This window comes from Lethenteron reissneri, chromosome 33 (genome assembly GCF_015708825.2).
Source record: "Lethenteron reissneri isolate LAM-NWPU_2019-01 chromosome 33, ASM1570882v1, whole genome shotgun sequence".
NCBI lineage: Eukaryota > Metazoa > Chordata > Hyperoartia > Petromyzontiformes > Petromyzontidae > Lethenteron > Lethenteron reissneri.
This window is the reverse complement of record NC_083811.1, coordinates 2,895,744-2,923,666: the sequence shown is the minus strand read 5'-3', so window position 1 is coordinate 2,923,666 and position 27,923 is coordinate 2,895,744. Positions and strand designations below refer to the sequence as shown.

General features: G+C 46.1%; 1 protein-coding gene across 11 annotated transcripts in view; it reads right to left on the bottom strand.

The window, feature by feature from the left end:
- LOC133350176 (diacylglycerol kinase zeta-like) overlaps positions 1 to 27,923 on the bottom strand; it is a 284,717-nt gene that overhangs the window by 77,323 nt on the left and 179,471 nt on the right. For all 11 annotated transcript variants that reach the window (XM_061564248.1, XM_061564249.1, XM_061564247.1 and 8 more), the window contains 4 exons: positions 13,559 to 13,637; positions 3,738 to 3,793; positions 2,662 to 2,724; positions 508 to 581 (listed from right to left, as the gene is read on the bottom strand). In XM_061564248.1, coding sequence (XP_061420232.1) covers positions 508 to 581; positions 2,662 to 2,724; positions 3,738 to 3,793; positions 13,559 to 13,637 — 272 coding nt within the window. The remainder of the gene's footprint in view (positions 1 to 507; positions 582 to 2,661; positions 2,725 to 3,737; positions 3,794 to 13,558; positions 13,638 to 27,923) is intronic.

Below are 27,923 nucleotides of genomic sequence, written 5' to 3'. Positions count from 1 at the left end.
TCCTCAGGTGAAGACCAGGTCTGTCGGGTAGACAGCGTCTGAAACGTCGTGAGAATTATTTTATGATGTTTTATTTTTATTATTTTATTACTTCCCTTCTACATGACTTTACCGAAAGAACCAAGAAGAGGTACAGCTGCTGTTCTGATAAAGCCCTGGGAGACCGCTAGATGTAAATAATACGTGGCACATAAAGTGATTAGATAAATTGTCACAATTAATTTTTCATTCCACTTTTACAGCCTCCATAGGGGTATTGTTACAGGTTTTTATTTTGGGATTATCATTTGCACCACTATGTTTGCTCCATCAGCCAAAAAGTAACACAACCACTGCATTTGTACAGATCCTAAATAATGTATATTCACAGGCACGATTCAACAAGTGTAACATTCGACTTTGCCCGATCGAACAAAGCATCGTTTCACACTTAGAGATCGCGCTGGGCCCGTTTCGTTTGCACGGCACTGTTGAGATCAAGCGACGATCTTGCCTCACGCAACTGACCTCGGAATGTTGAGAAAAACGATGCACTGAAACTTGAGTTCCTGGATTTTTGGCGTCAAATCCATTCCGTCACACTGCAATGTACAACAGGGCGAGATTACTCTCCAAGCAGTTAATAAAAAAACTGCATTCAAATCCTGCACCGTGCGGAAATGGCGCTGCCGACAAAACGTTTATTTTCTTTTATGAAGTGAAATTCGAACATCGCGTTATTATTCCACACATTTGACGAGAATACAATCTTAGGAAAATATTATTTTCAGCACCCTACGAGTGTAATGTCTTGTTTTTTTCCAGTTGTCATATATTTACAGCTTTGTTTATATATATATTTTTTAATTTCCGTTAAGACGGTTACTGTTTAAGGTCATATTTGTTTTTATTTGCTGCAAGCGCCACCGCCGGTTCATTCAATGCACGGTCTTTACGACAACAACACATTTAACAAGCATTGCTAATTCAACAACTTTTCATTCCACAAATTCCCAACGTAGTCCAATTCTGTTGTCTCTTTTCTTACTATCGAATTATGAACCTGGGCGATACAGCTACTCCTCTTTAGTTAAACACAGCGAAACAAAATGAGCAAAACATTGCAAAAGCAACTGCATGCTGGGTATTAGCAGTGGCTCGCAATGACTCGTGTGACTAAAACGATTATATTAATTGGTTATTGCCAAACATTTAGTAACGTAAAAAATAACTAGTAAAATAAAGCATTTTTCATAAAATTGCAATCGGTTGTAGCCTTGGCAACGGCTTTTAAGTATCTGCTGTGCATCTTCCTGAGTTCATTCCTTTTTATCAGATGTTACAAATAGATTGTTTTTTATTGTATCAAGTCAATGGGTACACCGTAACCCAGCAACACACCCCGCTGATGCACGGCTAAGGGAGCTGGCATGGATGAGACAAAACAATGTCCCCTCAAGTGTTCGTGTTGAGACAAAGTGCCTCGGCCCTGCATCATGCGAGCATTTCAGACAGGACTACAATTAGAGTGCACAGTGGAAACGCACCTCCCACCTTAGAACCCCCTCCCCCTAGAGTTCCCCTGTCATTCAGTTACTGCTGGCTCATGTGCACAAGCCTATGGGTCCGATGCATACCTGTGGAGTCGGGTGAAAGTTTACGGGTCCTATGCATGTCTGTGGGTACTGCGCAGTCTATGGATGCAAGTTAATTCGGTGGGTCCCCAGGTATTACTTAACATTCAACACAATTGCTTGACAGTGAATGTTTGTTTATCAAGTGCAGGCCCTCCCATCTTGGCGCCGCTCGGACTAGAATTCCCGCTGCTATGAATATCTGCATCCACTGATGTGGCCTCCCTTGCTCACACGCTGCGCAAGCTGAGCACAGGGTTTCCACCAAAAGCCAGTCCTCGTGACTCACTTTTTATATTTATTACGCTTGTTTACCCAGGAAAGCCTCACCGGGTCTCATGACCCTTTCTACATCGGAGTACTGGCAGGTTTTCGTAGTAGAGGGCGATGATTGCAATGCATATTCCAAGTGAATAAAATATCTACACCATGCAGCCGCTTTCACCCAATTACCGAGATAATTTTCATATGAAAGGATAAGATTGGTAAACACGGCAAGGCTCTCCACGGCGGCTCACAAATGCTGGCGTTTGAAAACCCTGGCCTTGTGGATACTACCAACTGACGACATTTAAAACTAGTTGAGAGCTCACAGAACAGAATAGCCCTCTGTTTGAAGAGAATACTTGCGAAGCATATATGCATACTGTCCACATTTTATATGAAATAACTTAATGGATGCCATTATAAAACAACACCACATTTTACTTAGAGCATACAATACATGTTTTTCCCCTTTATTGTTTTAATATGAATGACCTTTGAACTTCCTCGCTGCAGAGGCCCGTGAAACCCTCCCGTTATCGTGGGGAAGCACATTGTAACAATCGTGGCTCCGAATCTCCTCCGTGAGTTCTGGCGGAGGATTTGGCTAAAAGGAAGGGAAGTGGCAGTGTGTGACGGTGGGTGGGAAGCGTAGAAATACGGAAAAAAAAATCTACAACAAAGAAATCAAACGAGTGACTAAATAAAAAAAATGATGTCCACCAGCGAAGCGTGGCATCCGCACGACAGTCTGCACCGATAAGCGGCTTTTGTGCAGCCTTACCACGACCTTGACGTGCTTCGCCAGGTCCTTTGAACTCCTCTGCAGAAAGTCAGAGAAGGCAGCCTGGAAACCCCGGGAACAAACAACAAAAAATAAGACGACGGCACGAATAACACGCTCACCGCTGGGGAGCGAAATTCCATCGAAGCACTGTAAATGTTCGAGGATAAATAATGTAAAATTAAATACATTTGGACACAAAACCTACCCAGCCATAAAATCACCACGGACGGAAGACCTCAAGGGTCACAAATGCAACCTTTGTTGCAAGATCAAGTGGACAGGAACAATAATTGCTTTTAATTCTGCCCTGCCTTTGCTTCTAAAACCAAATCGCCGCCTCATGAAAATGTACCCTTGATTGTATTTTCTGCTCAACTGGACACGACTAAAACGACATCTGTTTACTATTACCAAGAAAATTGTCAAGATATACACTGTACAGTAGTAAAATGTCTCCTGAAGATTTTACACAGTCATTATCGATGTTCTTATTTGGAGCAAAAAAGTTACTTTTCTTTTGAAATCCTATGAGGTATGAACATTGCAGAATCTGCATCATGAGAAGTGTCTGTTTCCTCCTAATTTTTTGTTGGTAACAATGAAGATCTGTGATGAACTCATTACGGGATGAAAACAAATGAAGATTCATAAAATAAACACAGGGTTGGAACGTTCGTGCAGCAGTTTGCTTACAGAGCCATGAATCCAGCAACCTCAGTTTGCGTTCAATTCCCAGCCATGGCTAACATCAGTGGTGAGTAATATTGCAACCGGTCCTGGAAGCCACCTTCACTAGCCCACACTGACCAGCGTGGTGAGGTATGGTCAAGCAAGCCCGTTGACCGACGCGACATGGGGAGACCTTGATGCAGTCGTGGCTTGATAAATGGTTGTAATTTATGACAGGACTTCAATTATACAAAATAAAAACTTTCTAGAAAACATTAGACCAGCGTTTTGGGAGACTGACAATATTTTGTTCACATAGCGTAGCCATCATACAAAATCGTAGTATAATCTCTCAGTAGATCAATTTCAGAGAATTTTGCAATTGAAAACATTGAAATACTCACACCAGCGTAGAACATTTTATTTCGAAACCTGCTGTTAAACTTTTCAGGATTCGCTTCTGAAACGAGAAGAGGAAACAGGTGCAAAGGTAAACGCCACGGCAGAAGCCACCCCCACACGGCCCATATTCACACGTCGAACCGCTCGCGAACAACCTGTGCAGCACAAGGGACAAACGTACATTGGGGGGGCTTGACGTTGTCAGAATCTAAATGTCTCGTAAAGAATACGAGCGCGCATGGAAAACCAAATCAATGGGGCCTGTTCCAAACATGACCTGGGTGCTGTAGAAGCTTTGCCTCCGTTGATCTCTGCCTGTGATTATTAACGCGGCGTTACGGCCGCTGAGACCTATCGCGCGCAAGTGCCACGACGTGGTATCTCATTCCTCGATATTTTTTTGCGATGTGACAATCGTGTGAATTATTCAATCGCGCAAAGACGGGGAGGGGGGGGGGGATTCGGTGAGTTCCCACATTATGCACAGACACGTTTTCACACAGTGTCTTAATGCCAAAACACTATATATACTGTTGTATTAAATAATCCTTAGGATATTGTTATTTGATCAACTTGCTACATTTTATTGTACCATTCACAATGGACCTGCTCCCCTTACCACCCGGACACTCCTCACTCATGCACTCGCCATCTCCGTGTTAATCCAACATTTGCACAGACCACACAATTTTCTTTGAATGTACGTTCTTGTGTTTGTTTCCATCTTTCTCTGGTTATGCGATGGGAATGTGCTGTGTATTTGTATGTTCAATAAAATAATGGCTTGGAAAAAAATGTTGGATTTTTTTTTATATTTTTTGACCAACCACGTTAAATGTTTTGCTTGTAATCACTCATTTTATGTCAAGGTCAAGGGTATTGTGGCCAGTGCCCTTGATGTCACCCACACTTCGCCATCACTTACTTCCTTCCGCCAGACCCTGTATAGTTGTTGCACAGTTGATACCATGTAGGACCACATTAGCATCTCTTGAAAATCAATGTGACATTTTGTAAGCCCCATCGTGCCAGCTGAAGCCACAGATCACTGCGAGGAATGACCATGAGGGGATGTCACAAACCTTCACCCAGTATTCTGTAGGGATCTATTGTACAATGGATCCCTACAGAATGCTGCCATTTTATTTCTTTGGAAATGGGATTGACAAATTTTCGTGAAATTACAGAAGGGTTGTAATATATATTCGGTGTGTGGTCGTTGAGAGACTCACTACACAGGAGAGAATCTGTTATTATCTCAGGTGACCCAAGTGAACAAACGGTGATAAACCCAAGTAAATAAAAAGTGCTGGTTCAGTGCTTTGATATAAACCCCCTGAGCCAACCTACCACCTCCACCGGACAAAAAAAAAACCCCAACAAAGTCTCTTAGGCTGGTAGTAGGAAATAAATAACTAAATAGAATTGACCGCACATGAGGCCGGGTGACTGAGTCGCTTGGATTGATGTTAAGACGACAGGGCCAAAACACGCATGATATGGTGAGATGACGCAGACACTTATTGCTCCGACGTACGCCATTACAAATCAGATTTGTAATTTCCCTCGGCCATGGCACTTTTTTTTTGGTTGAAGTCCTTGCCCTCCAGCTGTTGGGCTGACAGCGCCACCAACAAAACGGAGTGCACGCTCTGCAAAAAAAGAATAGACTACACTTATATTGGCAGTGGAAGGCCAAAACGCAAGCAAATGCACCTTTAAACGCGCAGCACCTACAGCAGAGACAGCCGTGGGGCCTGGCTTGACCCTGGCTGGAGGAGCACTGAAGCAAGATTTTGCCCACATGCTGTACGTACACGCAATTAATACAACACTCACTCGTGAGATGGTGTGACCCCCGCAATTAATACAACACTCACTCGTGACACGGTGTGACCTCCGCAATTAATACAACACTCACTCGTGACACGGTGTGACCTCCGCAATTAATACAACACTCACTCGTGACACGGTGTGACCTCCACAATTAATACAACACTCACTCGTGACACGGTGTGACCTCCGCAATTAATACAACACTCACTCGTGAGATGGTGTGACCCCCGTAATTAATACAACACTCACTCGTGAGATGGTGTGACCCCCGCAATTAATACAACACTCACTCGTGACACGGTGTGACCTCCGCAATTAATACAACACTCACTCGTGACACGGTGTGACCTCCGCAATTAATACAACACTCACTCGTGACACGGTGTGACCCCCGCAATTAATACAACACTCACTCGTGAGACGGTGTGACCCCCGCAATTAATACAACACTCACTCGTGACACGGTGTGACCTCCGCAATTAATACAACACTCACTCGTGACACGGTGTGACCTCCGCAATTAATACAACACTCACTCGTGACACGGTGTGACCTCCGCAATTAATACAACACTCACTCGTGAGACGGTGTGACCCCCGCAATTAATACAACACTCACTCGTGACACGGTGTGACCTCCGCAATTAATACAACACTCACTCGTGACACGGTGTGACCTCCGCAATTAATACAACACTCACTCGTGACATGGTGTGACCTCCGCAATTAATACAACACTCACTCGTGAGACGGTGTGACCCCCGCAATTAATACAACACTCACTCGTGAGATGGTGTGACCCCCGCAATTAATACAACACTCACTCGTGACACGGTGTGACCTCCGCAATTAATACAACACTCACTCGTGACACGGTGTGACCTCCGCAATTAATACAACACTCACTCGTGACACGGTGTGACCCCCGCAATTAATACAACACTCACTCGTGAGATGGTGTGACCCCCGCAATTAATACAACACTCACTCGTGACACGGTGTGACCTCCGCAATTAATACAACACTCACTCGTGACACGGTGTGACCTCCGCAATTAATACAACACTCACTCGTGACACGGTGTGACCCCCGTAATTAATACAACACTCACTCGTGACACGGTGTGACCTCCGCAATTAATACAACACTCACTCGTGACACGGTGTGACCTCCGCAATTAAAACAACACTCACTCGTGACACGGTGTGACCCCCGCAATTAATACAACACTCACTCGTGACACGGTGTGACCCCCGTAATTAATACAACACTCACTCGTGACACGGTGTGACCTCCGCAATTAATACAACACTCACTCGTGAGACGGTGTGACCCCCGCAATTAATACAACACTCACTCGTGACACGGTGTGACCTCCGCAATTAATACAACACTCACTCGTGACACGGTGTGACCTCCGCAATTAATACAACACTCACTCGTGACATGGTGTGACCTCCGCAATTAATACAACACTCACTCGTGAGACGGTGTGACGCCCGCAATTAATACAACACTCACTCGTGACACGGTGTGACCTCCGCAATTAATACAACACTCACTCGTGAGACGGTGTGACCCCCGCAATTAATACAACACTCACTCGTGACACGGTGTGACCTCCGCAATTAATACAACACTCACTCGTGACACGGTGTGACCTCCGCAATTAATACAACACTCACTCGTGACACGGTGTGACCTCCGCAATTAATACAACACTCACTCGTGACACGGTGTGACCTCCACAATTAATACAACACTCACTCGTGACACGGTGTGACCTCCGCAATTAATACAACACTCACTCGTGAGATGGTGTGACCCCCGTAATTAATACAACACTCACTCGTGAGATGGTGTGACCCCCGCAATTAATACAACACTCACTCGTGACACGGTGTGACCTCCGCAATTAATACAACACTCACTCGTGACACGGTGTGACCTCCGCAATTAATACAACACTCACTCGTGACACGGTGTGACCTCCGCAATTAATACAACACTCACTCGTGAGACGGTGTGACCCCCGCAATTAATACAACACTCACTCGTGACACGGTGTGACCTCCGCAATTAATACAACACTCACTCGTGACACGGTGTGACCTCCGCAATTAATACAACACTCACTCGTGACACGGTGTGACCTCCGCAATTAATACAACACTCACTCGTGAGACGGTGTGACCCCCGCAATTAATACAACACTCACTCGTGACACGGTGTGACCTCCGCAATTAATACAACACTCACTCGTGACACGGTGTGACCTCCGCAATTAATACAACACTCACTCGTGACATGGTGTGACCTCCGCAATTAATACAACACTCACTCGTGAGACGGTGTGACCCCCGCAATTAATACAACACTCACTCGTGAGATGGTGTGACCCCCGCAATTAATACAACACTCACTCGTGACACGGTGTGACCTCCGCAATTAATACAACACTCACTCGTGACACGGTGTGACCTCCGCAATTAATACAACACTCACTCGTGACACGGTGTGACCCCCGCAATTAATACAACACTCACTCGTGAGATGGTGTGACCCCCGCAATTAATACAACACTCACTCGTGACACGGTGTGACCTCCGCAATTAATACAACACTCACTCGTGACACGGTGTGACCTCCGCAATTAATACAACACTCACTCGTGACACGGTGTGACCCCCGTAATTAATACAACACTCACTCGTGACACGGTGTGACCTCCGCAATTAATACAACACTCACTCGTGACACGGTGTGACCTCCGCAATTAAAACAACACTCACTCGTGACACGGTGTGACCCCCGCAATTAATACAACACTCACTCGTGACACGGTGTGACCCCCGTAATTAATACAACACTCACTCGTGACACGGTGTGACCTCCGCAATTAATACAACACTCACTCGTGAGACGGTGTGACCCCCGCAATTAATACAACACTCACTCGTGACACGGTGTGACCTCCGCAATTAATACAACACTCACTCGTGACACGGTGTGACCTCCGCAATTAATACAACACTCACTCGTGACATGGTGTGACCTCCGCAATTAATACAACACTCACTCGTGAGACGGTGTGACGCCCGCAATTAATACAACACTCACTCGTGACACGGTGTGACCTCCGCAATTAATACAACACTCACTCGTGAGACGGTGTGACCCCCGCAATTAATACAACACTCACTCGTGACACGGTGTGACCTCCGCAATTAATACAACACTCACTCGTGACACGGTGTGACCTCCGCAATTAATACAACACTCACTCGTGACACGGTGTGACCTCCGCAATTAATACAACACTCACTCGTGAGACGGTGTGACCCCCGCAATTAATACAACACTCACTCGTGACACGGTGTGACCTCCGCAATTAATACAACACTCACTCGTGACACGGTGTGACCTCCGCAATTAATACAACACTCACTCGTGACATGGTGTGACCTCCGCAATTAATACAACACTCACTCGTGAGACGGTGTGACCCCCGCAATTAATACAACACTCACTCGTGAGATGGTGTGACCCCCGCAATTAATACAACACTCACTCGTGACACGGTGTGACCTCCGCAATTAATACAACACTCACTCGTGACACGGTGTGACCTCCGCAATTAATACAACACTCACTCGTGACACGGTGTGACCCCCGCAATTAATACAACACTCACTCGTGAGATGGTGTGACCCCCGCAATTAATACAACACTCACTCGTGACACGGTGTGACCTCCGCAATTAATACAACACTCACTCGTGACACGGTGTGACCTCCGCAATTAATACAACACTCACTCGTGACACGGTGTGACCCCCGTAATTAATACAACACTCACTCGTGACACGGTGTGACCTCCGCAATTAAAACAACACTCACTCGTGACACGGTGTGACCCCCGCAATTAATACAACACTCACTCGTGACACGGTGTGACCCCCGTAATTAATACAACACTCACTCGTGACACGGTGTGACCTCCGCAATTAATACAACACTCACTCGCGAGACGGTGAGACCTCCGCAATGAATACAACACTCACTCGTGAGACGGTGTGACACCCGCAATTAATACAACACTCACTTGTGACACGGTGTGACCTCCGCAATGAATACAACACTCACTTGTGACACGGTGTGACCTCCGCAATTAATACAACACTCACTCGTGAGACGGTATGACCTCCGCAATGAATACAACACTCACTCGTGAGACGGTGTGACACCCGCAATTAATACAACACTCACTTGTGACACGGTGTGACCTCCGCAATTAATACAACACTCACTCGTGAGACGGTATGACCTCCGCAATGAATACAACACTCACTCGTGAGACGGTGTGACCTCCACAATTAATACAACACTCACTCGTGAGACGGTGTGACACCCGCAATTAATACAACACTCACTCGTGACACGGTGTGACCTCCGCAATTAATACAACACTCACTCGTTAGACGGTGTGACGCCCATATTTGGCAGTGTGCCCTTCTCTGCGTTTCGCCAACCTAGTCAGGGTTAAGTGTGCACACCAGGGCTTCATTTGTAAATAATAATTTTCTGGGCTATTTGGTGCGCCCCCCACTCCACCAACCTCCAACTAACATGACCCTGCGGGAAATATTTTCTGGAGGTCAGCCCTAGACAAATCAAACTGAAATAATCTGAAATATTTTGTTTGTTGTTGTAACTTTCTGACCTGCCCCTACTGGACATCTGTGGAAAAAAAGCTTCATAGCTCATCGTATTTCTTCAGGATAAATTAATATCCTGATATTAAACTCCAGGTGTACATGTACGAGCATGCGCGTTGTAAACGTCGGGACATTTGGTCACCGTCTTGGCCAACGTTGGTTTCCCACCGGCTAGAGAGAACATCTACTTGTTTCTTGTACTCCACGCGCACACACAATACCATACACACAGTGGTTACGAGCACATCAATAGATGCGTAATCAAACATTGAACATCTCCGCACACCTGATAACACACCGCATGCTTGTTTTCCACTTCGCTTTGCTTCTTTTTCAAAGCTCGCACAAAAACAATCCATTAAGACCATGGAGCAAGCAAACTGCTAAGATCAGCATAAAAAAATACAATATATTGCTGCAATATCATACACTGTACCCGGGCTGTGATGCAACATTAACTTAAGCATTGCTAAGATAACTGTTCCGAACGCGTAATGATAAATGTCAGTGACTTGGCCCGACACTAACGGCGCGTTAAAATACGACGCCACAGGAATGAGATAAAGACACCGCTCAACCGATATCACTTTAATATTTCAATATCAAAGGGGCGACACCGCGATCGGGCGATCAATATTGATTCAAGGCCCTCTCTTTAGCCGAGGGACAATGGCGAACCCCAGTGGCGAGGTGTTATCTCCTTTGCCTGGTATTCAGGAAGCAGTTGGTTTGATCCCAACCCTGAGGCCTGTATATTTGGAGTTTGCATGTCTCTCTCCGTGGTTACGTCGATTTTTCTCCAGGTCCTCCGATCCCCCCCCCCACATTTAGGATCAACGTCTATTCACAGTATTTGGCTGCTATAAATTTCGTTGAGCTAACATTTGCGTCCAGGTCGCTTCTGAAAAAGAGCTAAATATAGCTCAGTGGGCATTACCTGCTAAAAGAAAACAAATGTGTATCGTTTTTAGCTTAGAAGCCGCTGCTGCACACCCACCGTGACCTTACTTTGGGGCCAGGGCCCCTCGGAGTGGGGCGGGGGGATTGTCTGGGGCCTGACGTAGGGGTCTCCAATCCCCGAGGTACAAAGGGGCTCAATCGAGGTTCAGGAGAGGGTCCTTACAACCCAGATCGATTCCCTCTAAGCTGATTATGTGCTCCTTCAAATGTAATTTAGATTTCGGAGGCCCGCGTACGGATCACGCAGCCCTTTTATTCGCTCGGATTGTGTGCGCCCGCCGCCTTATTTGTTTTCCTCCCCCGGCTGTGCCGTTGCCAGAACAATGAAGTTCGGGGCGAGGCCTAAGGAATATTTGTAACCGAGAGGAAATCATAACCTTTGACAGCTTACGGTATCCTAGATGCGATGAAGAGTCGTATATTATTATATTATTATTACCCGGCACACGTGCCGCAAATGCATTGTGAAAATAATAACAACAACAGCAGCAGCAGAGCCGAATGTGGATGTCACACTCGCGGGCGGTGGGTGTGCGCCCTCTCTTGGAGACACAGGGCCAGCGGGTTTCGCGTGCGGGGTCACCGCGACGAGGAGGTGGTAAAAAAGAAAACGCTCCATCTTCCGTCGACACGCAACTATGCTCGCGTTCACAGAGGTCACCGTAATTCACGAATAATTTTCATGGACGTCTAAGAAAGCGACCGCCGTTCAATTTCGTAGATATGTGCTTCAGCGACCACAATTCACTTTCGCAGATGCCCACGATAAGTAATCGCCAGTCAGGTTCGTGCACATCTGTTAATGCCAGGTCCATATTTGTGCAGTTGACTTCTCCATTTTCTAACTTGCGGGTGAAGCGGTGGAGTTGCGGGAGCTGCGATTAGCACACCGCGCTGTGAACCTTATAACCCGAGTTCAAAACTCACACATCAGCGACGAGGGATTCCTGAACGAGTCCTGTCCACCCGCCATCCCCCTCACACACTATCCAGTTTGGTGAAGTGTGCTCAAAACATCCGCCTTGACCAACACTTGCGTAGGAAGGCCTTCATGCAGCACTGGATTAACAGAGATCCGAAAGTATGAATTGTAACATATAAACCCTGCAGGGCTATTGTTAGCACAATGCAAACAGGGCTGTGGAATTCTACGGAGGCTGCTTCATTGCCAGTGTAAGGGCTTCCAGTGCATGAAGGAAGAATTCCCCTGTTGTTCGGGCAATCCAAGGAAATTAATAACACATAAAAGACAAAGATCCCCATATAGCCTTAACAGACTGTTGGGGCAAGTGCTGTTAACGAGCACCTATGAAGGGCGGCACGGCACACAAGGGGGTGGGAGGCCAGCACCACGCCCGTCCGCCTTTGTATTGAGGCCGAGCTAGGGGAGCCCAAAGACCGGTTCAGATAATCGTCGCTGGTGTTGGCCGTGAGCGAGAATCGGACCTCGGGTAGCCGGGTTCGTAGCGCAGCGCGAAGGACGACACCACCGAGCGCGCACGTAAAAACAAACACCACCAGGGTTCCGTGCGTGCGACGGCGCCTTGAGTGGCGGGAGGGGACTTAGCAGGCGGTGTGGAAGAGACCTTCCCGCCGTGTCAGTTGAGGCCAACAATGCGCTGGGGCAAAATTTAGGGCAATCTTCACCAGCCACCGTCATAACACCATGTAATATTGTAAATGAAACCAAAAAACATTAAGCACCATTACTTTTAAATAATCTGTATAAGCATTGCAGAAAATATATATTTTCCATATCTGGGCAAATCTCATTGCTGCTCCACCTCGTGGAAAACTGGTATGGCAGTATCCAATCAGATTACAGATGGACGTCACGTGACTCCCCAAGGTGGGTGCCGTGGCTCTGCACAAAAAAATATTGTTCATCAAGCCACTTTTCAAAAAACAGTTTTCATTGGCTCAATGTAATTCTGGCACTCTATGCCACTGCCACACCAAGTTGCTGTTGTTTCTCATGGTAAATACTTTGCTGGTGACGATTGCTGCCAACAATTGCCCTGAACATTGCCCCAATGAATCGTGGCAATCACACTGCTAAGCAGCATAATGTTAACATAAAAAAGGATAAAAAAATGTATTTAACTGCCAATTTGGCCAAAAAACCTTACAGATCTGGGCATTAGTCCTGGCAAGATGTGTGTTAAGTTCTTAAGCAACTGGATTATGTCTTTGGGAGTTTTTCTGTGAAATATGTGAAGCATTTGGACAGAAGGACGGAGGTAACATTGACCAGCCGGAGCAATATGTAGCCTCGTGGCTCCCTTAAAAGTTAAAAGTAATCTCAGCTCACCCCGCGACTCGTGGAACTCCAGAGTGACGTGCGCATCGAAGCCCAGGCTGAAGTAGTTGTTGAACACGTCCAGGGGAAGCTGCGGAAAGAGAAAACACAGCGCGCAAGCCGGTGAAACATCACAGAGAAAAACCTCTTTGGAATGGCCAAATGATTTTTGTTAATTTTCATAGCCGATGTCGTTAATTTTGGCTTCAAATTAATGTCGTATTTTTTGTTGTTGTTGTTAAGAGCATGAATGTGTATGTTTTTTTTAAATATACGGCTGCTTTAGATTGTTAAAATTATACGGCGTATCTGCAAATGCAACCAATGTAAGTGGTATACGCCAGCAGGCTAAACATAAATAGGACACAGTGTGCACGGAATGTTTATTACCTGGGTAACCATAACACTCAAACACCTTTTTAAATAACACCGTGGACTTCAAAAGAAAAGACAAATAGAAATCGGCTAAATTTGTGGCAACGTACCATCGTCACATCCTCTATGTGCCGTGAAGATGGGCCATTCCCAAAATATTGTCTACTGTACACTTCTTTCTTTGTACGATAGCGTTATTGACAAATGCGTTGCGTTTGTTGTGGCTGATTGTGTTAGTGCATCGCTGCCAACGCAGTAGAAGCAGCACCATCACCGAATAATGTAATGCCCGAGTAAAGTGACTGTAATGCACTTTGGCGAACTTTTTGCATTCATAACGTCGTAACGACGGTTACACAAATACGTCTGCAACGCATCAAATGAACCGTAAAATATTACAGAACATGCAAAGCTCCTAAAATAAATTCTTCTATATAAGATTCCACCTCACGAATTTAAACGAACTGTAAACATTGCAACAACGGAAACGAGCGGGCAAAAAAGAGAAATGTGCAACGTAAAACTTTCCGACGCACACAGGCAGCCCTGTGGAACATCGCAGAGCGATCTGAGTTGTGGACTATTCTTATCATCAATTTAATGCCTTTGCTATGGGGCTATTTCAAAAGGTTAATTACAATAAAAAATCGATAACTTAATTATTGTGCATCTTACTATTACCCAGATTGATAGGCGCACGCGGCGGTTTAACTCAGGATAACAAATTACACCATGACGGTGGCTGGACAGAGTCAGCAAAGAAATAAACTAATGCCATTCCTCATATATTGTTTATTTCTTCCTTCAGGAAAGCGTATTCCACTACTTCCATGCAGCCATGCAACCCAAAACTACGGAACGTATAAGTAAACCCAAAGATTTGAAGCTTTTGTGACTGCACGAATCCATACTCTTTGGTTCTTTCGGTAAAGTCACGTAGGTAGAAAATAAAAATAGATCACGACGTTTCGGGCGCAACACAAAACGTCGTGATATATTTTTATTTTATTGCATACAGACACATACAGACACATACGTGACTTTACCGAAAGAACCAAAGAGTATAAACCCAGAGACACGGAGAGATACATAGAGACACATAGAGATACATAGAGACACATAGAGATACATAGAGACACAGAGAGATACATAGAGACACATAGAGATACATAGAGACACATAGAGATACATAGAGATGCATTAAAGACAAGCCACCGGAGTACAATCGTGGCCATGCAATCTAACCTATGTACCATAAAGTAAATCCATAGAAATGCTTACAGACACATAGAGATGCATTAAAGACAAGCCACAGCAGTGCAATTGTGGTCATGTAACCCAACCTATAGACCATATTGTAAACCTATAGAGACACAAAGATACAAAGATAGAGATGCATGAAAGACAAGCCACAGCAGTGCGATTGTGGACATGCAACATATCCTATGGACTGTATAGTGAACCACTGTAGTCTGTGCTCCTTCAAATGAAGAGGAAATAGCAAAACGACACGAACTCTATCTCCTGGAGCCCGCTCGTCGTGGCCAGCAGACCTTGACATTGACATTGAGTTCATGAACATATTGTTGCCAAGCGCATAAACAGAATAGAATTACCGGAAATGAGATTTGGAAAACCGGTGGAACATTCGGCACTTGAAAAACAAGCAACAACCTTGTTTCCTTTAAATTATCTACAAATTTCCGTAGACCACTTTCACGAAGCTGCGTAAGGGGCTTAATGGAGGAGGCCCTTTGGTTTTTTGCAATCATTACTTATTCATTGTGAATTGTAAGTTCAGTCTTGGCGAACAAAGTAGTTGGCCCGGACTTGCAACGAGCATCGAGCATCGGGGCACATTGTGAATGGAGCTGATGGGACATCTGGCAAAAGGTTCCTGTCAGTTGACAGCTTGCGTCTCTTTCCAGAGCCGATCGATGAATGGAGAGGTGATGAATGAAATGTGTTTTTATTATTATTATTATTGTTATTAAGGAAGAGCACCAAAATGCAAGAAGTGTCCGGATAAAACTTACACGTAAAATGTTTAATGGGACCCCCTCTCCTCATATGAATCAATTAACTCTTAGAAGAAAAAAAACTCAACTCTGCTTAGTGTAGAAATCATGAGGCCCGGTCAGACGATTTCCGTCATTTCAGTTGTTACTGAAAACATGCTCAGGACAAATAGGTAAACAGAAAACGCCAATTAAGTTTTAAAATGTTCTGTCAAAAAACGTCAATGACAGTAGAACATTTTATTTTAAAGGGAGGTTCATTACAAATAAAGATTATCGATGGTAAAGATCACACAAATGCTGGGTAAGTATGCTCACGTGTCCATTTTGTTTTCTCTAGCAATGGAACTGACGCTAAAACAACCCAACTCGTTTGTCGATAACACCCGCCTTAAAATATGTAAAAAATGTATCACCATATAATTTAGCCAACACTGAGTTCTAAAGAAAGGGCAGGAGGCATAACCCACAGACCATCCGTGTAACAAATAAAATAAACTCAAAACTATTCAAATCACAATGGTTTCATATACATTGGAGTAACGGAACGATTGGATCTTTTTTTCTTTTCTCGAACAGCCACTCCTGACATCGGGTACTTTGGTGCACGCATTTTATTTTACAGCAATGTCCCAATTATAACTGCGAGTGATTGGATGGAAGCGACCACGTGAAGTTCATCTTGAACTTAAAACGGCATCATTTTGTCAAAAAATACATTCAATCAAAATCGCATGTGCGCACATACAGAAGATGGGACATTTTTACGATGCTCATTAGAAGGATACGTCTCTCGGAGGAGACAGAACTTATTTAAGTATTTTATCAACGTGAAGATGTGGTAATTACAGCAATGAGCTCTTGCAGGTCACAGATAAAGACGAGAGTTGGGAGGTCGTGGGTGGGTACGGAAAAGTGAGGAGTGTCAAGGGAATTAAACTTGCTCTTCCCTTCTTGCTTTGGTTGTTTTTCCCCTCTCAATTGTATTCCAATTATGCTATTGGCACCATGTCGCGAGATTTCAAATCCACTTGGCATTCTCACAGATGATACGTCCCATGTGCCAGAGAGTGGATGATATTTTTCACATGACATCTCCCGAAAGATCCTTCAAGTAGCCTTTTAATTATGAACACAGGAGGGAATGCACTTTCTCATAAACTCTACTCTGAGACTGTCGAATGACAGTTGAACCGATATTTTTAATTCTCACAGCTGAATTTATACAAATTTAAATGCGGACCAAGCATGATTTTTGTGTGTGTAGTTGTTGATGACTGGGCTGAGACCACCAATGCACTACACCGGTTTAATCACAAGGCAGTTGCCTGGATTTGGACCCTAAAACTATAGCAGTGCTAGCCCAGTGCTCTGACCTCTGACCCCTCAGTCCATGGATCGAGCAGTGGTCTCACTATCTCTGATCCACACACCCAGAACCAGTGCCAGCCAGGTATTAAATTACTGACCTGCCCCTACTGGACATCTGTGAAAAAGGGCTTCATAGCTAATCAGATTCCTCCAGTCTAAATCAAGATTATGATTCTGAAATTCTCACCAAATATTGTCCAATTTGCTGATCGACTGGGGTAGGTGGTAGACTGAGGTAGGTGCCATGTAATTACTGGTAACCAGAGCCATAGGGGGTTAGGTATGCTAGATGTGGAGTGCTGGTGTGGACATGTTTCCTGGATCAATGGCCCAGACAGATCGGCTTGAAATTAAGTCCTGGTAACAGCAGACACACGACGTGGGGACATTCGGTTAATTTACACTCTGTACCGGGTTAGCTGTTTCAAAGCTCAGAGAGGTATCGATTTTATTTTATTTACAATAACACTGAAAACAAAACAACAACAAAACGTGCATTTTCAGCCAACCGTCGTAACAACCGTGACACGTCAACCGAACGCACAGCGCCATGCTGCTGCCGCACTTCATACGACCGCGAGAGAAACGAAATGTGTGCGCACACCCCTTTTTTTTATCACGGTGGCATTTAGATGCTGTTGCTTTTGGCCGCGAAAAAAAAATCACCCCCCGAAAAGCAATGCTCTTTCATACGTCAGCAGAGCTGTCAAGCCCGGAGCCGGGTGGTATTTATAAGATGCTTTAGTGCAAATGTGGAAGCCCTAATGGCATGCGGTAGAAAAATGCGCTGCCGGGGCCAACGTTCCTGTCATCTGAGTGCATGACCTACGGGGGCCACGCGGAAATTCGGCAAATGACTACAAAACAGAGCACTGCGGAGCGAATTATTAACTTGTGACACTGTGGCCAGGAGGTATGCAATTGCAGAGAGGGAGGAAACGCGTGCAGAGACAAAGTCGGTAACTGCGGGTGAAAGAGAGCGAGAATTTGGCTTTATGGGGCATTTGCGCCTAAGCCATTTATTTATGGAAAAAGAAATGAGGGTTACACAGAAGAAACCTGAACATATGAAAGTAGAGGCATCTGTGTTTTTCCATGCAATATACAGGTCGACATATAAATATCAGCAGAGAGTGGTTTTAAGACATTGTGCTATGAACCCAACGACCTGAGTTCCATCCCTGGTCGCAGTTGATGTACATGGCTGAGGATATCAGAACCAGCCCTGGGCACCTACTCTACCAAGCTGCAGTGAGACAAACGTGATGAAGTATGGTCAAACAATCCCACAACCAACGCAGTCCGGGGGAGGCCATCAACCAGCAATGGACTCACAAAATGGCGATTGATTATTGAATTTTTAAAACATGGAAATAAACATGCCTGCGTACACTCGTTGTTTAACTGCATACTTTTAAATTAAAATCTAAGAAATCTGGGGCAACTGTGTGGGTGTGTTGTATTATATTAATCCCTAGTCACTTCTCCAACTGCTGCCAATGAATTAATTCACTCTGTGCACAGATGCTCCCTGAATTACACATCTGCTGCCTGTATCGCTTAGCAGGTTAGAGAGCTAGAACTCTAATAACCAACACACTCTAAAAAGTGACTTAATTTTCACAACTTTGAACGCAACGTGGATGTAACCATCATCCAGGAGCCTTTAAACGAGCGCATGCCAAGAAATACGAGTCGACTTTCTAGTCATCCGACCCCAGCTGCAACAAACGATTTTCAACGATCGGTTTGGTTCGTATCATTTTGTGTTTTGCGTCCCAAATCAATGCACGCATCGCTATGTCGCTTCGTAAATGTGGAAACAAATTAAATCCGCGCTCTGCGTAGGAGAAAGCCTCCGCTTTCCTCTGCCTCACAAGCGGACGAGGCGCCTTTATCGACGGATGCTGCTGCGTCTGTCAAGACATTTGAGATGGTCTCCAGGGAGGACTAAAAAAAAATGATCCTCCCACCGTAAACTTTGGCCCGAGGTGTGCTGCTGCTGCGAATGGCCGCGTGAATCAAACAAACTTTCGCGCCGAAGGCCTGCGTCCCCAAAAAACGAACGATACAAATACAGTAAAACCTTGGATTGCGAGTAACTTTGTCTGTGAGTGTTTTGCAAGACGAGCAAACATTCTAAATAAATATTAATTTGATAAACGAGCGAGGTCTTGCAATACGAGTAGTATGTGTATACGCTTTGTCTGCCGAGCGTCACGTGATCACACCTGATATACGAGTGCTTTGGTATACGAGTGCTTTGGATTACAAACACGTTTCCGGAACGAATTATGCTCGCAATCCAAGGTTTTACTGTAATAATAAACAACGGATCGGAAATAAACAATGTGTGGGAAGAAAAAAACCGCGGCAACTTTTGTTTGCTGCTGCTGCTGTTTGTTTTTGTCTCTGAATGCTCGAGTCAGCCGAGTTAATTACCCTTCCTGATTTCGCAACCTTTTTTTTGCACACCTCCCCCCATGTCCCAGCCCAGAACGGCTGTCTCATTATCCATCAATTACTCACTCCTGGAAACGGGCAAAAGGTTTTTTCCACTGCCAGCACCTCGCAGCTGGCGTTTTAATTAACCAATTCAAGCGCTAATAAGCACCGCTCTCAAACCCGTCTTCCCAGCCTCAGCTACCGGCAGGATTACACATGGTAATGTTGAAGATGCACCATTACCATGTAATTTCGATCCATTGTTATTGTTACGTTATTATTAAGTGTTTTATAAATGTTTGCCTAACGACTGGCATTCTCCAATTATCGTCCCGGTCGCCATCGATACGCGTTTTGCAAATGTGTAATCATATTTTTTTCACGTCTCAATTTTTTGATCTTTTTTTGCTACTTTTTTATGCATACCATGGACTGGAATAACTCGTACATTTGATATTCCAGAATCCCGATCTGAAGGAAGTAAACATTTGAACGCTGAAAGAGATTAGGAAGTTTAAAAATAAATTAATTCAACGTAATCAATATACGCATATTGCAAATGTGTAATAATGAATCTATTAATCGATTAATATTGACAGATGTAGTTATAGCATGCCGTTATTAAGTTGCGTGACCTCTGGGGGTGAATGTAGCACTGGCATCAACAGCCTCTTCAGGCTATGGGGGGGGGGGGGGGGCTTTTATGTGTTCTTTTGTTTGCATTGTGCTAACGATAACCCTGCAGTAACATGTACGGTTTTATATATATAACAATTTATACTAACAAATCTTTGTCAATCCAGTGCTGCACGAAGGCCTTCCTACGCAGTGTTGGTCAAGGCGGTTGTTTTGACCACACTTCGCTAAACTTTGCTATGAACACAGCAGCCAGAGTACGATTGCCAAGCACAGCTCAGCGAATGATCCAAACAACCTTCATGACAAAAACGGGCCATGAGAGGGCCTTCATCCAGCAGTGGCATTGACAAAGGGTCGCGATTCATGACACGTTACGTTCTCATGTTTTCATAAATAAAGCAGCAATCCGAAATTTGAAACACCTCTGTCTCGTCCTCTCTGGAATGTTCACTTCAAATTACCTTCGACCCACCCCATGGAACCATTAAAAATACCACTCCGAGCATAGCGTCACGGTGGAGATTGGAGGCTAATTACCAAAAGGGGTCACTTGGTTGGCCACCAACACCATATGGCTGCGTTCCCAGCAGGGTCGTAGTGCCCTGTGGATTAAAGGCAAATTGGCGGCAGTGTCTTGCTGTGGAAATCTTTGACTTGGTGTCATTTAAAAAAACACATTTCCGATCAACTTAACATTCTTTGGGATTTCGCCACCCACCCCCTATATAAATTCACCTTAAAAGGTCACGGTGGGTTCACAGAGGACTTTTTGGTTGACGCTAAGTGAACTAGAGCTAGAAGAGGGCTCTCAGATTACTTAATTATCGATTACTCTTCTGATTATCGGCTCGAGTACTCGACTCATTGGATTAAATGAACATAGTTGAGGGGGGAGGGGGGGAGAAGTAGTCTCCCACGTGTGCCGCTGATGGACTGGGAGTTTGGTGATGCCATCTGCATCTTCGGTTGTGTGGTGCCGAGTGTGGCTTGAAGGGTTAAAGGGCGGGGGGGAGTTTCCTGCCTTCAATAGGCAGAGAAGTCATTTTTAGAGGCTCAAGCAATTGATCTAGAAAAATTGACTCAATAAATGAACCGTCCCTGCTCTAAAAGGAATGGTTGATTACTACGGACGAGCTCCTGCATTATTCTAAGGTGAAGTGCTTGCAGAGAACACCGTCGTGCTGTGCCCGCGGCACAAAACGCCTTCTCCGGCGTCGCAAACCGTGTTGGCGCGCCGCTCCACTCCGCCCCGCGCACAAGACGTCTCTCCATGTCGCGCGTGCGAGAACGAACGATTCCCAGCGGCGGCGAGTCGAACGGCACCACGAGCCGAGAATGAGAGCTCGCCAACGTAATCCCCCCGTCGAGACTACACGCACCCCCCCCCCCCCCCCCGCTTCAGGAGCAAATCCTCGGTGGCGCCACCACCGCATTTTGTGCCTCTCGAGACTGCGCGCGTTTGCCGAGCGCGCGATCCCACGGCGGGTTCGCGACGAGCTGCGAGGCGCGTGGAAAACACACGCGGAGGCGTTGCGGCAACGCTTCCGACACCCCGAGATGAGCCATGTCTTCTCGCTCGTTGTGTTGCTTCGTGTTTAACCCGGTCGGAAGCGATTGTGACGCATTATCTCCTCCGCAAGGGGACAACAACGGAGCACGGACAATTCCATAGGTGTCAAATTAATCATTCTGGCCCAGATGCCGACACACAATGTGAATGATTCAGGTCTCTATGGACTTACTTTTGCAACTACTTGCAGAAACTAGTCGGTGGTGAGAGAAAGTAAGCGGTGGAATTATGCATCAATTAATCCATTTACACCCATTCTTGAGCTCACAATTCCCGCATGAAATCGCGTGCGCAAGAATGTACTTTTTTCTTTCTTTTCGTATATATATGTTGTATTGATATGTGTGTTGTACGTAAGAGGGTCACGTCAACCCCTGCCGCCACTAGAGGCACTACTCTTTCGCGCAGAGTAAAAAAACAAATCTATATCTTGAAATGGATCGCGATCCTAAATCACGACAGCTCATCGATTTCACTGGCATGGCGAATGGCTGCCCAACGAGTAGAACTGCACTCGCCAATCGGTGCAAGTGCCCAGCATGGGCATCCACTCGGCTCGTGTTTCTCAACTGCAGTCCTCGCGACCCACCAATTTATTCTTCAGAATCTCAGGATATTTATTGATACTGGAGGAATCCGATAAGCTATAAAGCTCTTTTTCACAGATGTCCAGCAGAGGCGCGGGGTGAGAACGTCACAATAAACAATGCAAAAACACGATTGTCAATTAAGCCACTGCACGCACCTGATGATTGGTAATCAAGCTCTATGGTTCTATGAATTACACGCAAACTCAGCAAAGTGCTATGAAGAAAGGCCATTTTCCAAAAAACATCACCGATTACATATTTTTCCTTTTGTAGGCCCACAGTGTTATTGATGAATGCATTCATAAATTGATGAACGCATCTCCACCTGAAGAAGACTGCTTGTGTTGCGATCAAAACGTCGTGGGTTTTTTGCTTTTAATTTCGATTTTTGTTTTCTATCTATGTGACTTTACTGAAAGAACCAAGAATATGAACACATTAATATTTTTTTTGTAATTGTGCACAATTCACGATGCGGCATCGTCAAATAACGCATTAAATGAATTTGAGGCGCAGCGCTAATCCCATTAATTAATTATAAATATCTATGGGACCTTTTTGCCAGTATCATCAAGAATGATGAAAAAGAATAAAAATAAGAATAGGTTTTACGCTTTCTATTATCATTTTTCATCGAGCAAAGCTGAGCCTCACGCGAACAAACACGAACACTTAATAAACTATCTACCTTCCTTCCAAGCTACGGGCTGCAGCGAGGCCTTTGGTTGCCAAAAAGCCTTCGGCAACAGCAGCAAGTTTTCACTAGAGCTGTACACAAAGTGGCGGTGCAATTTGGTTCTACACTCCTGGCTGTCAAAATAGTACGCGACGTTACTGATGACGGAGCACAAATGCCTCTCTTATGTGCCCCGGACATAAACGCAGTACGAGCGATAAAAATATAAACAGAGCCATTACTGCGCCGCATTTTTATCGTGAATTTCTACGAAATGGATGGATTCATCAACCTCCGCCCCTCCTTATTTTGTCAGCTCAGACAAAAGGTGAAGGTGGCTGCATTGGAGTGGAACGTGCACTCTGGTGCGAGGTCACAATCCACATCTACGTAAATTATTGCCGAATTAAACATTTCTGGGAGAGAAAAAAACAAAACTCCGAGGCAATAACTCCTCGTGTAACGAACGGACACACGAACGACAAAGGCCAAATTTACTTCGATGCCCAACGCACGACTACAACCACGGAAAACATTTAACAAAACATTGCATTGTCGCAAGGTGGCCTTGTAATATTGCGGATTAGTTTCTTTCGAACACACATACACACTGCACGTGAGCAGATAAAACAATTTACCCAAAAACTAATTTGCCAAGCGCCAGGAAAGGCCCGTCAATCTCATCATTTTCATTTTATCTCAGTCGTATTTAACAGAGGCTTTGGTTGGGCGGGGGGAGAGGGGAAAGACGACAGTTCACCGTGGCGACCGTTTTCTCTTTTTTTTTTGCCACTCGACTCGCCTGCCCGTCCGCCCGACCGCCCGCCTGCCAACCACACAGGCCCTGACAGTCGACAAATTGTCCCGTTGGCTGCTTATCTCCATACACGCATACAGCTCGTGTGCCTCGATCGGCGCGCAAAAAAAACCGCGCCTCGATAGCGCTCTATCTTCCGCTTCGCCGCCGCACACGCACGCCCGCCCACCCGGTCCACCCGCTCGCGCAACGCAAATTGCATTCAGAGCGCAGATGCGGCACGGGGGCAGCCGCGTGGCGGAACGCGTTGCGTTGAGGCGGGGAGGAGGAAACACGTTGGCGATAAGACACAAGGAGTGCCAGCCGTGTGCACGCCGACGGCCCTTTAGTCGATCCGCTGCTGGGTGAAAGCCTCCCTGCAGTAGTGCAGGTAATTATACGACCATACAGGTGGGTGGGGGTTGGTCAAAGTGGTGGGGGAGCATAGAGCGTGGAAGTGCAGTACGACAACGGATTTTGCTGCACTTCCCACGATGTAGCCCCACAGCAACAACAACAACAACCTGTTGTGCACGACAGTCACCAATCCAAGCACTATCCCAGCTTGAACCTGCTTAGCTTCCAAGATGTGACGAGATGGAGCGCATTACGGTTGATTTGGTTAAAGGCACCTGTCAGACTGGACTGTGCATTGCTTTGAATCTTCAAAAGGTGTATGCCTGTCTGTATGCGCGAAGGTTTATTTTTTTATTTGACTATTTGAACCCAAAGCAGTCGCATGCATTATTAATCACAGCACGCTGTGATGAAGTCTCATTTCCAATTCTTGAAAGACTTCCCCCGACCGGTAGACTCTGAGCCAGCCAGGGTGTCTAACAGTGTCGGTAACTACTGGTGCACTCCTTAATGACATCCGAAATGGCAACATCAAAAAGTGATTCTAATTAAATCCCGACCAAAACCAGGGTCCCATTGGCCAGACCCAGCATTTGTTTTGTGTGAATTAAAATAAAATAGAAAGCTGAACATTTTTTCTGGGCAAAAAAAAAATGCACGCGTGTACAAATTTACAATGCGTATTACGTGTACCACACCGGATGGATTAGAGGGGACACAATGTTGAGCGCACTACGCTTCAAAGAGTTGTATTCCTTGGCTAACATCAGTGGATAATGATATCCGAGCCGGTCGTGGGCCCACCTGTTCACCAACCCACATCCGGTGTGGTGAAGTATGCTCAAGGAACCCGCAGGACCAACGTGGACTTCATCCAGCAGTGGCTTGACAAAGGCCCGTCATCGTCATGTATGCATGTATGTTGAACTTTTTTCGTACAAGATGTAGCCAACTGTGCTAAACTCTCAATAACTGGCCGATAACACCTTAATAGAGGACCGCAGAACTTGAGCAATTGTTGGTACCACCTCCTCCTCACGTCTGGCAGCTGCCTTCTTGCTTGTCTGTAGTTCCTCACACCGCTGGGTGACTCTCTCTCTTTGACAAGCGAGTGAATATTGTTTCAATGATATCATATCGTCGTCGTCGTCGTCATCATCAGTCGTGATCAATTCACCGCCGAGTGAAGGCCGTTCCAAGCCGTCGCCATTCCTCTCATTATCTATCACATGACTGTAAACGGAACACGTAGGTTTATAAGCACACGCTTGCTCCGTGTGCACCTTTTCTCTTTACCAAGGTGCACAAACACCAGCTGTACTCTTTGTTGTGCTGTGGGGCAGATAAAGCCGACGGGCGCATTGCAAATCCCTCAACTCGAAATGCAAGAGCGGAGTTCCGATTAAAAGCCGCGACCCCAAACCTAACCGCCCGCGCGTAATAAGTTGGGTGAGGGGGGGGGTTGCAAATGCGAGAGCGACTCAATCGCCGTGAGCAGCATTGCCCGCGGCACGCGCAAGGCGGACACACTGTAAATCGAAAGCATTTAAAAGGGGGCTACGAAGAGGGCAGAGAGCCTCAGAGAGACAAGACGTGAGGGGGGGGAGGGCATACGGAGCGCACGGCTCAATCACCACGTCTCTGCGGGGGGGGGGGGTGGGGGAATTTATCTTATTATTTTTATTTTATTCTCTATCAAGAGCAGATTGCTACTGAAATATGCATCAGTTCCTTTGCCTGCGGTGGAACTTTCCGCGGAGGCAGCGACGGGGGAAAATTATAATTTTGGGAGCTCCTGCTCACTAATTTCGCGTACAGAAAAAAGCCCATGGATGACAAAATCCACCGCTCGATATTACCAAAACAATGCGCGGGCAGGGGGGCAGGGGGGATACGCCAGCGATTGTTGACACGCGGACGGCAAACATCACAGACGCAACGCTTGGTGGAGATTGAAAATTGGCGCAGACCGCAGGGAGGGTCCATATTTTTGTCCACACGACGCCAAAGTTTGCGTCACGTGGATCCCTCTTCTTCAAGCGTGGCAATGCGTTCGGGGGCCTGGAGATCCAATGGTCTGCCAGACCCGAGAGGGGCTCTTGGGAGAGAGTTCGTGTAGTCCTGCTATGCCTCGGTTGAAGGAGCGCGGTCTGCGCTCGTTTGCAGCACGGTCCGCAACTTTGTTTTGACGGCTACAACCAAGCACGTGAGTAAAACCGAAGGAAAGCTTGCGGACAGATTCATGGCAACACCTGGGATGTTGTCGCCGCTGCTAATCCTCACTAAATGAATGAGAGCAACGACTACTTCAAGTGTATCCGGCGACATCACACTTGGGTCCGAGGACTCTTTTTCATGAGAGTCCTGCTATTTTGGGTTTTTTTTTTCTGGCAATTGATGAGCGTTTATATCACGTAGGGGGGGGGAAACTGGACCACCGGGAGAAAACACATACGTGCGAGGGGTAGGGTGAGAGGGGGTAACGCTCGATCCCCTTACACAGCTGGGTACTCATGGGAGATGAACCCATTTGCTGCATTGCTCTTCTCCTGGGCAGCCAGGGTATTATCACCTCCACGACCACCACAGAAAGGGACGTTCACAACAATATGTGTGACCCTCCAACCCCCGCCCCACACAACGTCACCTCTCTGAACAAATACGTCATTGAGCGTGTTATATCCGTGCGGGACGCAGCCTCTTTGCCGTGGCCACATTTTTAATTTCCCCACCCCCTCGTGCGTTGATTTTTTAAAGACGAGAACCAATATCAGACCGTTTTGAGCTGGCAAAGTTGTTCGGACAGGATATAAGACGAACACACCCCCTCGTACAGCCTTGCAGACTGTCAGAGCACGTGACGTTTGTGAGCACCTATTATGGGCTGCGTGGCATTTGACAGGGGATCTAGGGGAGGGGCAAGGCTAGAATTGAGCATCGCCACCACCTTCAGTCTCATCGGTGCTCATTGTTGACCACCAGAAACCCGTGCCATGCAGCCAACCGTGCTGACCCCCGATTAGCACGATTGGCTACGTACGTTGAGAAAAGAGTTCAACATACATACAACGCAGAGCCGAAGGCCCCGTTCCGATATCAATTCCACGGGGCATACACGGCCAAAATTTCAACTTGGGTGTCCTAGACTCACCAACACCGCCAAGCACACAAAGCAGACACGATTTGGATGCGTGGCGCGTCGTCATCGCATCTCGGCAGCTGAGTCGGGATGCGATGATGTTGTGGGGGATGGTGGGGCTGAGCAGCAGCAGCAGCAGTGAAAGCAGGAGGTGGGGGCGGAAGTGCAGATGGAGGTTGCGAGGTCCTTCAGGGATTGAGCGACGTGAGAACAGACCGAGCGCTCGGAATCACGGGGAACTCTAATGAACTCACACTCTTGGCCAGTGCCACGTCAGCTTAGATTAGGTGGTACACGCCACCCGCCGCTATACACACACACGCAGACCGTACTTTAAAATAAAATGTCTAATTGATTTATTTTTACATTTATACGGATAAATTGTTAAATCGTAAGCTTTC